The sequence below is a fragment of the Bidens hawaiensis genome, unplaced genomic scaffold (assembly GCF_021521415.1).
Source record: "Bidens hawaiensis isolate Kalapana, Puna unplaced genomic scaffold, B.hawaiensis_p1.1 tig00049233_1, whole genome shotgun sequence".
Taxonomy (NCBI): Eukaryota; Viridiplantae; Streptophyta; class Magnoliopsida; order Asterales; family Asteraceae; genus Bidens; species Bidens hawaiensis.
The window spans coordinates 209-11,695 of record NW_027498820.1 but is presented as its reverse complement, the minus strand read 5'-3'; the positions used below and the strand labels follow the sequence as shown (position 1 = coordinate 11,695).

General features: G+C 35.3%; 1 protein-coding gene across 1 annotated transcript; it reads right to left on the bottom strand.

Annotated features, from left to right (window-relative positions):
• Window positions 1-918: 918 nt before the first annotated feature.
• Window positions 919-3,484, bottom strand: LOC143597902 (uncharacterized). The gene is made up of 2 exons (XM_077076278.1): window positions 2,907-3,484; window positions 919-2,145 (listed from the first exon to the last, which is right to left on the bottom strand). Exons 1-2 carry the CDS (start codon window positions 3,460-3,462, stop codon window positions 950-952), a joined length of 1,752 nt encoding a protein of 583 aa, XP_076932393.1. The 5' UTR covers window positions 3,463-3,484; the 3' UTR covers window positions 919-949.
• Between the last annotated feature and the right edge of the window lie 8,003 nt (window positions 3,485-11,487).

Genomic DNA, 11,487 nt, shown 5'->3' with positions numbered 1-11,487 from the left:
ATTAGACAGTGATGTGACCCACCGAGTTCAGGTAGGATGGTGTAGATGGAAAGCAGCCACAGGTATATTGTGCGACAAGAGTTTCCCGACTAAACTAAAGGGAAAATTCTATAGGGTGGCAGTTAGACCTGCAATGCTATATGGAACAGATTGTTGGGTCATCAAGAAGGCACAAGTGCGGAAGATGGAGGTAGCAGAAATGAGAATGCTACGTTGGATGTGTGGGCACACAAGGCTAGACCGAATAAGAAACGGTGTGTTTCGCGAGAGACTAGGGGTGGCGAACATAGCAGACAAGATAAGAGAGTGGAGATTGAGATGGTTTGGACATGTAAAGAGAAGACAGACGACGAATCCCGTTAGATCCGTAGAAAACATTACTATAGAGGGGAGGAGGGGTAGAGGACGACCGAAATTGACTTGGGATGAGAGGATTAGGCATGATTTGATAGACCTAAACCTCTCCGAGGACATGGTTGAGGATAGGAATTCATGGAGAAGTAGAATTAAAGTTAAGGATTTTTAGAGAGAATTGAATACCTTAGGGCTTAGATTAACTTATTTAGGTCACATACCATAAAGGTATTTCCCTTACATATATTATTATTATTATTATTATTATTATTATTATTATTAGCTTTTATATAGCTGTTAAACTGTGATCTTATTATTAATATTATTATAATTAGTAGTAGTTTTTATATAACCGTTAAACTTTGATTTCCTTTATTTTGCTTCATACACATGTACTTAGAGCCAAGGGTCTCTCTGGAAGCCACCTCTCTATTCCTTTGGATAGAGGTACGGTGTGCCTACATCCCACCCTCCCCAGACCCTACTTATAGCTTTGCTGTCGGTGGGATTTTACTGGGCATGATTGATTGATTGATTGATAAATGTGTGTTCCCGTTGTTTTCTACTTACAAATGATTTCCTTTCTCTATTACCATTACACTTCAATCGTTTTCTGATTTAGAGCCGTATATCTCCATCTTTCCTTCTCCACATAATCAGCATCCAAAAACCGAGCCACAAACGCCCATAACCTATAAACATCCTCAAAATTTGCCAAAAAATTAACAGCTGCAGTCACCACCGTGATGTCATGCGCACCTTTAGTCTTCTTCACTCCACCTCCGGTCATCACACGCTCTTTATCCTCCGCATACTTGTCATCAAACCATATCTTGTGTAGGGACCCTTGGCTCAGGGATATGTTGTTTCGGTCAGAAAGCTTTTGCACCAGTGACGGCTCAACCTTTTCACCTTTCCAGTCATAAATATTAAAAGCCAACGCGGGCCCACGGTCAAATCTGATCCGTGGACCGTAGATTTGGACCAAGGGTGTATTGGTTTCCATGTTGGGATGCTCTAGTTTGGTTAGCGCGTTGATCAACCAATTAATCAAACACCTGGTGCGCTTACTGGTTTGTATCAACCCTAACGAATCTACATGATCCAATCCCCTATACTCGGTTTGTAAACTTTTGTTCTTTTCGCCATATGGCGTCACAATCTGAGTTGAAGATTCGGGACTTTGAAGATCTAAATCCTTTCCAGAATGTTCTTCGTCTGAATGAAACGACGAGTTCTTTGCAGGAACAAGTGTGGCTATCCCTACGCATGAATCTTCCATGATCGGTATTATCGATTTCTTCACAAATAAACACCCGAATCCGCTAGGGTTCTCACCAAAAACCTTGTAGAATGAGCAAATAAGAAAATCGGGTCGAATCAACGACAGTCCAAAACTATCCATCTCTTTCGGACCCAATGCGCATGCATCAAGCAACACGTGCCAGCCGTTTTCCTGTGCTTTAAGCATCCACTGATACGAGTAACTAGCTCCAGTGGTTCGTGATTGAAGTGGGAATACGAATAATCCTCTTGGTTTCTTCTTCTTTCTGCTTCTTTCAACCAACTTTCTTAATTTTGCGGAATGAATTCGCATTCTTGGCCACTTGAACTCGGCGGACACGACCTTGGCTCCTCGTTTCTCCGATGTTGTAACCATGGCATCCACAGCCTCACTCTTGTAATCATAAACGGTTAGCAATTTGCGACTCGCTTGGAATGGATATGCTTCTGAAACGATCTTGAACGCGGATGATTTGTTCGTAGTAATAGCCATGGAATAATCATCACCTAAGATAGAGATAGTTTATAATTTTGTCACACCAATAACTAAAATGAGCCTAAACTGCTTTAAAACCAAACTGAATTACATATGATAATTGGGTGTTCTACTTTTGGTTCGTTTTCGGTTTTCATAAATTAATCTGAAGTTGGTTTAAAACGAATTGGCTTTTCATAAATCTAAAGTCGGTATATTAAATAATGGTTGTTTAATTTAGTTCAATCCAAAAAAAAAATTAGCCCATTGTAATTTAATAAACTCAAGTCAATAACAAATAATGGTAAAAACCTTAAAAAATAATTGAGAGTTCATGGTCTCAAATCGATTAATCGAGAACTGAATTGAACGACAAAATTTTAAACCAAACAAAGTCACATATTTGATTTTCGATTCAGTTTTCAGTTGTTAGAAATCTAAATTTGGTTCGAACCGAATAAACTAAATATCAAATATTTCTTTTAGCGCAATTCAAGTGCAATTTTAGATCAATCTTTTCCAGCCAACTCAATTTAATAACATGTTTAGTTTTCGGTTTTCAAATATCAAAAATTTGTTTGAATAGAATAAACTGAATATCGAATAATAATAATAATAATAATAATAATAATAATTTAATTTAATTTAATTTAGTTTAATCCAAGTTTAATTTTAGCCCAGTTTAATCAAACTTACTTACTAACAAATAATGATAAAAAAAAATTGAAAAAAAAAAGAAATTAAGAAAAGGTAAAGCAACTTTACGTTGAAAAGAGTAATAAGCATCTCTAACCTGAAACATTCATAAACTCCATGATCCTCTTCCTGATGGATGACTCGAATTCAGATCCTTCTCCTCCATGAAGAAGCTGCGACTTTAGATTCACAGACCGGTAAATCGTATTAAAGAACGGGTAATCAGAGTGCAAATCACTAGAAGAAGAAGGAGAGTGGTGTGTTTGAAGCTGCAAGTGCGAAAACAGCCCGATGCCAATATAATCTAGGCACACACGATTCAAAAGCGAAAGATGATAATATTCCTGTCCTCTTATTCTATCAACTCTTGCAGTATCCGAATATTTAGGATATGTTTGAGTAAAAGTGGACAAAGATTCCTTAAATGAAGGAAGCGATTCATGGTCCGTAAATCGGGTGTTTGGGAAGAAAGAAGCAGCGGTTTTTGATATAAACAGTTTTCGACAAGCCGAGGATGTACTTATAGTGGTTGAGGCGGTCGTAGTGGTAGCGGTAGTCGTAGTAGTGGTGAATTCTGGGAAGGAAAATAAGGGATTGGAGCAGCAGCCGTGGGAGCATACTTGTTCGACGTGTTTCGAGCACGGAGAGTGCATAGTTGAGGATGCACAAAGGCTGAAGATGATGGTGATGGTGTATAGATTATATAAGTGGTTGTGTTGGTGATGAGGTTTTGAATGGGACATTGTAATGATTGTTTGAACCGGTCATGTTTACATGGTTGGACTTTTTCAGTTTTGATATTGTTTTGTGGGGAGTGAAAGTGACAAGGCATTTACTATCTACTCGAAGCCGGTGGTTGGAGAGGTCAAGTTATATTAATATTAAGACGACTATATTGCATTTGTTCATACTTCATCATAATTGATGTTTAGAGAGAAATTAACGGAGACTTTTTCAATAAAACCGTAATAGCTACGTCCCGTTTACATAGTTAAAATATGCTAAATCAGCAACCTTTGCTTTATTGAATATTAATTTACTAGATTTTATCCCCGTATTACGTGTGTTATTTTACATTATTCGTTTTTAATATTTATACATGTATATTTGAATTTTAATTTTATTTATTGTAAGAAAGTTAATAATTAATATACTTGAGGTTTGATGATGAAATGGTTTCACAAATAAATGATTTGTTATAATTCGGTTTAAAAGCTATCTGGGTTTGGTGATACTTATTTTCTTTATTATAAAATTGTTTATTAATTATAAATAATATCTTTTTTTTTAAATAAAATAGGATATTAATTTTTAGTATATTCCTATTTTATAAGATTTTCATATCAAATATTTGATAAGATTATTTTTTAATATAATGAGATGTTATAACTCGTTTAAGAGCTATCTGGGTTTGGTGAGACCTTTACCCATGAATTCGTTTAAAAGCTATCTGGATTTGATGATCCATGACCCGCTTATGTTTTTTACTATAAAATTGTTTATTAATTATAAATAATATCTTTTTCTTTTTAAATTGGATATTAAATTTTAGTATATCACTATTTTATAGGATTTTCATATAAAATAATTGGTAAGATTAATTTTTAATTTAATGAGATGTTATAACCCGTTTAATAGCTATCTGGTTTTGGTAAGACTTGTACCCATGAATTTGGGTTAAATCAATGAGAAGCCTCCATTTAAAAATCAAAAAATCTGGTGACTTCTATAAAAAGGGGGAGCGAACACATCGCGACACATAGGATTTTTAGGGTTTCGTTTATATATATTATAGATTATCTATTTATTCTAGTAAAACAAAATAAACAGGGACACATGTTACTTACAGATTCATTCCTACCCTAAATTTCTCGTTCAAACTATTATTCTATTTTAGTAAAAAAAAACATATTTATGTCAGTGTAATCAAAACATACAGTCAATTCTGTAATCAAATAACTAATTAACTAAATTATAGGTTTTAAAAATATGCGGGCATTTGTGTCAATATAATTAAAATATTTATATCTTTAATGAAATTAGATCTATCTTTTTTTTTATTAAATCAAATTATATACAGTTTTGAGCATAGGAGATGAAAGTGGTAAAATTCAATAAACGAAATAATAAGACAAAAAAAATTATGAATGAATAACAATTTTATTCTCATATATTTCTTCAACCTCCATGGATTCATGGAGTTTTCACCCATCTATTTCGAAACTGTAATACAAAAGCGTGTTTTATTCATGGTAATTTTATATAATATATTATTATGTCATTTATAATAAAACATTTTTATCATCTTTTCTTAAAATTCGTAATTCCATTATAAATATAGTTACAATTAGTTGTGATTATGAAGTAATTGCGTGAAAATACACTACGTATTCGTGTGAATATTCTATTAGAAAATATAATTTGAACTAAAAAAACCATTAAATTTGATAAAAATATATGTTTTTGTAATTAAATCATTTAACTATAGCTTAATTGTATTTCTTTTAAGCATCACATGCATCACATGGGTTCTAAAACTAGTTTATACATATAGTATATGGCTAGGGTTGTAAACCAACCGAGCTGGGCCCAAAATCGGCTAGTTACGAAAGCTCGAGCTTGGTTCGTGAGTTGTTTCTTCAAGCTCGGGATCGGGTTCTTTATTGTTTATTATTTAGTTTATATATGATTTTAATTATTTTTATATATTTTGAGACAAACCTAAAAGCGAGCCTAAGTTCAACTCGAGCTTGTTTAATACCTTAACCAAGCTAAATTTTTGGCTTGAGCTAGGCTGTGCAATGTGAAATTAACACATAGAAGTCCAAAAACGGTAATATTTAAGAATGCACAAGACTCGTTAAGGCTTGATGAGCCTAAACGGGCTTCCTATACAAGGATCGAGCTAAAAAATTTGGCTCACTCCGAGTTGGAAAAAGTCGGCTCGTTGGCACCACTACAAACATGGTTAAAATATGCTGAATCAGGAACCCTTAGTAATGGCATTTGTGATTTAAAAAAATCATGAAAATGACGGAACCGAATGATAAGAACTTTGAGTGGTGTGTTAATGATAATTGTAAATTTAGTTCAGAAAGGCTAAAAACTAAAAGTTGTTTTACTAGGTGGTGTTTCTGAATTGGGGTTTTATGCTAACCAAATTGCTTGAACTATGAGATGGTAAAAAGTGTATAAAGAAAGAAAGTTTTTTTTAAATAATTTGCAGAACTACAAAGTTGCATAATTATTTGTATAAGTTGCGTTATTATTTTAATAAGTTGTGTGATTATGTAAGTGCGTAATTATAAACATAGGTTGCATATTATCTTACAAGTTGTGTGATTATCTATATAACTGAGTGATTATGTATGTGCGTAATTATTAATTTAGCTTGCATAATTTTTACATAGTTGTGTGCTTATGTAATTTTTGTGTCTAATCTAGCTTGCATAATTACGTCATCGCACGTTTGTTATAAATGAAATCAATGATTTGATAGCCTCCGTATACTTATTATGATAAGAAGTCTTTATACAATTACTTAACCCCATATATAAAGAGATAAATTTTTATTTTAAATTAAATTTGTATACTTGGATATAGCATATTTTTAATGTATGTTAGCGTGTTACATTTCAACTATTAGTAGAGTAAAACAGTCCGTTAACTAGTTATGTAACTCTATAGTCTATATTACTTAACGTCCAAGTAAAAAAATAACACTTCACATTTTTATTATTATTTGATTTCCTTTTTTAAAAGTGAATAAATCATAAAAAGCAAAAGGAAAAAGAATGATGAGTTTGCTTTAATGAGAATGAACTTAATTGCTAAGAAATGAGTTTTTAATTAGAATGGGACAAGTCCAAATGGAACAACAATATCACTCTTTTTCCTTTTACTTGCTTTTTAGCCGGCAATAATAAACATGTATACTAACTCAATTTTTTTCCCCTCAAAAACCTAATTACTATGTATATTATTTTTAGATTTTTATTATATGCAACCAAGGCGCGCCTACGCCTATACACGTCAGTTTACTTATAAGTTATAATCAACTAGATGCTCTTATGTTTGATTTGCAAGAATGAAATATGAAATAGAATGAACATTTACAAATAAATGAAAATGGAATTATCTATTACCTAGATTAATTTATTCTCTCTTTAAGCCTACATTACTATCACCATCGTCGCCACCATCCACCACCACGGCTGGTACCTTCACCATTGCCAACCACCCACCACCACCTCCGCCTACCACAACCACCACCCACCACCGTCACCGACCACCGTCACCGCCACCACCCACCGCCCGCCACCCACCACCATCACCATCACCATCACCGCTTACAAGTAATGATTTTATCCCTTTATATTTTCCTGCCTATTAAACAGCACTAAGTAATAGGACTGGAAACGAACACGAATAAGGCCTTGTTCATATTCGTTCGTTAAGAAAATAATGTGTTCATGAACGGTTTACGAACACTTACCGAATGAGATTTTATGTTCGTGTTCGTTCATTAAGGAAATTAATGTGTTCACGAAGGGTCACGAACACAAATAAAATCGACAAAAGCTAGAGATTAAGACCGATGTATTCATCAATGTGAATAATGAAAGCTTGTAAACGAATCGAATGAACACAAACAACGGTATGCTGGTGTTAGTTCATTTAACTTTAAAAGAACACGGACACTTAATCGAACAAATATTTATATTCATGTTCGTTTATTTAAAAAGGGACATTTGTGTTCGTTTGTTTAAAATCTAAACGAACATAACTGAACAACGATAAACGAACATACATGAACAAATTTAAATAAACACAAACAAGCATAAACAAACTTAAATGGACACAAATTAACAATATAAAAACTTTTAAACAGATGACCTATCTAGATAATATTTAATTATTTTCTATTAATACATAAACGAACATAGACGAACATAAATAAACGAACATAAACAAACGTTCATGAACATAACTGAACAAACAAAACATGTGTTCATGTTCGTTCGTTTAATTAAATGAACACAAATTTTTTGTTCATGTTCGTTCGTTTATTAAATAAACGAACTTCCAGCCGAACGGTTCACGAATAGTTCACCGAACGTTCGGTTCATTTACAGGCCTACTAAGTAATGATTATTCCATTCTCATAAGGTAACAAAATAAGACATGAAATGATAATTATCCATTTCATTCTTTGTCCTTACTATTACCTCCTCAGGTCAATAAGTCTATTACCCTGCACCAAAAAGTCCATTAGTTCTTCAAGAAAAGGAAACGTGTTCTTTGCTTCAACCAAACTTAGGATCTTAATCGACATTTGACAAACAAAAATAAAAAAAGAAGCACTTTCAACATCATTGTCAACTGATTTTCTTGTTGCGAAATGACAGGATTGTAACTTTATATTTTTGTTTTTATTATACAAAGGAAGTCATGAGAATGTGAGTTGTTTTGATACAGATTTTATTAAAGATTTTTTTTTTTTGTCTAAGTTAGAAACAAATTTATTGATTGTTTATTGGATTACATCGAAACAGAAGGCAAGCGGGCAACAAGCTGCGCCGCTACCCCTTTTTGAATCGCAAAACCCAATCTTTTAAAAACTATATATGCTGATCTTGGAGTCATAACATTACTATACATGACCCGCTGAACACGGGTAAGTAGCTCCACAGCTTCAGGCGCAAGGAAACCAAAAGTGTCAAAAGAAAAAGGAATAAATACATGTTGGTTGTCAAGACACGCCTTTTCATGTTTTGCCACCTTACCTGAAGCAGCTTTTAATGCGGCTTGACCGACCGCGAAACCACTACTCCCTAAGCCCACCAAAGGAGAAACCCCTGTTAAATCCACACACACGTGTTTCCCTCCTATCCATCCAAACACCAAAATGTCAGCCGGTCGAAGAGATGATCTTCCCTTCGACGGGTCAATCAGGAAATTCACAGGTGCTTCTTTCTTAACAGAAATTCCAGCTCGCCTGAATATATCAAAGAGCACATCCCTAACCAGATCGTGTCGGTACTTGAACCCCGGGAGCTCTTTACAATGCACCGCGTGCTCCCCATATGAGTCTAAACACGCTTTACGACAAATAGGACATATCTCATCAACCGGAAATAGAGGAATCATAAGGCGATACTTAAGGATACTACGATACTCCACTGGAGACATATGCTGGCCTAACCCATCTATAGGGATAGCAAGAAGAAAATCTTGAGCATGTGGTGCTTGTAGACACTCAAAAATGGCTTTTTGTCTGCTTGTCATGTTAAAGTGTGACTCCATGTCGTGAACAATTTTACTAAAAAGAGTGCTCGCCAATGCATGCTGGGCTTTAGAGGAGGCGGTCTCTTTGTTAGAGAAACTGCTAAAATCGAAGCTTGGAATCATATCACGAAGACAAGCCAGAGCACAAGAATAATCAGAATCCATCCCACTTATACCACTGTCTCGTAAAATGTGATCCTGAAGCACCCACGATTGGGCTCTCGAGGCCACAAACGCATAAGAGGAAGCCTCTACTGCCGAATACAACCCCAAACCCCCATTCTTAATGGGTAAGGAAGCAAGTCGCCATTGGAGGTCTCCAAAGAAAGGACCTCCACAAACTACAATGTCCTCGATCGCCTCACGCAATCCCTTGTCAAAAAACACCGCTGCCTCCATCATGTGTACAACTTGGCATGTTCTCAAACCGAAGAATATTTTCTATCTCTATAAGACCATGTTGTTAAATCAAACCAGAAAGGTTTAATAGATTGTCCGTTATGGGCGCTCTTCAGAGGACGCGGAACACCGCCGCGGGGCGTCGTCGGTGGGGGCTCGGAGGAGTGATGGGCCGGCTGGATGATCGGCGTGGAAGGAATGGTGATGGGCTCTCTCTTTCTTCATCACTCACACACACACACACATATATATATGTATATATGTATATATATATATATATATATATTGGGGCGCCCAAATGACATTAAACCATAGCGGGGCGGGCTTCGAAGCCCCCACCATAGCGGATAGCCTTAGAGTATCCACAGTAAGGTGCTTTTAGAGGTTATTTTTTTAAGTTTTTCCATCTCATTTATTTTTTTACTTATTGTGAGAGTGATTTTTAGAAGTCATTTTTCAATCATGTTCTTCCAAAAAAAAACTTTTTTTTAGGTGGTGGCCCAAGTGGGGTTGGGGCGGCCGGGGTGGTGGAGTAAAATGTGGTGATGACGTGTCAATATTTTTTAGTGTTTTTAAGATTCCTTATTGAGTAGGTTTTAGGCGTTTTGGAAAAATTGTGATTTTATAATGTGGTAGTTGAGTATGAATTGTTTTTTGATATTTTTGGAAGACCTTATTGTAGATTCTTTTAAAGATTTGACTTAACTACACAATTGGTGTCTAACGTTTCATGAAAGTAGCAACATTGGGTATTAACATTTAAAACTCACTTGTTTAGGTATTGAACTTTCAATTTTGTAACAAAGTTGGGTACTCCGTTAAAAACCTAACAGAATGGGAGTCATGTGAAAAAAAAAACTAAGGGAAATCTTGTCATTACACCTTTAACCCATACTAACGTATCAATTGCTTCTTCTTCACTTCATGATTGTAATACAGAACAGAGACACGATTAGCTAAATCTCGATTAAATGTCTGTGTTCTTATAAAGTTAAATGAACGAACACGAGCATGCCCTTGTTCATGTTAATTTAATTTGTTTACAAGCTTTCATTATTCACATTAATGAATACATCGGTCTCAATCTCTAGGCTCTGCCGATTTTATTTGTGTTCGTGAACCGTTCGTGAACACATTCATCATCATCATCATCATCGTACTCAGTATATCCCACCAATAGCAATGCTATGGTAGGGTCTGAGGAGGGTAAGATGTAGACAGCCTTACCTCTATCCCTATGGGATAGAGAGGCTGCTTCCGGTGAGACCCCCGGCTCGATAGTAGTTTTGCATCAAGCCTTGGACATAAGACACATAGCACTCAATCATCGGGACACCGGCTGATCGGTGCATGTGCCCTTGTCTTTCGGCTATCAACGCCACCACATGATGCCTGATTAACCTTCCGCCACTTTTAACGTTATTTTCACGAGATTAGTAAAATAACGTTAAAATTAGTGCAATTTTACTTTTGCCCACCCGAGGGTTCACACATATATACATTATATGCGCGCACCGCAAGCAGGGCGTGAACACATTAATTTCCTTAATGAACGAACACGAACATAAAATCTCGTTCGGTAAGTGTTCGTGAACCGTTCGTGAACACATTATTTTCTTAACGAACAAACATGAACAAGGCCTTGTTCATGTTTGTTTGGTTCGTTTACAGCCCTACGCATAAGTCGGTAGTATATAACAGAAAGGGAAAATGTAATAATTTCAATACATCCAAAATATCATCTTTGTATTTTGATTTAATCTCATTTATAATATTTTGGGTAAAAAACAAGAGTGAATATTATTTATAAACATAAGCAAACAAATGGAGAAACAGTCCTACGATTAGGATGAGCAAATTATGCCAAGTATTTGAAAAAATCAGGATCGGGATTTTCGGGATCGGTACCAGTAAACACTGAAATTTTACCTACGGTACCGGGTACCGAACATATTTGACACCGGCACTACCAAGTTTCTGGAAATATCAGG

Excerpts from the sequence above, each read along its gene's own strand:
- LOC143597902 (XM_077076278.1), bottom strand. The coding sequence starts at position 3,462 with ATGCACTCTCCGTGCTCGAAACACGTCGAACAAGTATGCTCCCACGGC. Across the intron at positions 2,146-2,906 it reads GGAGTTTATGAATGTTTCAG|GTGATGATTATTCCATGGCT; the intron begins GTTAGAGATGCT and ends TCTCTATCTTAG.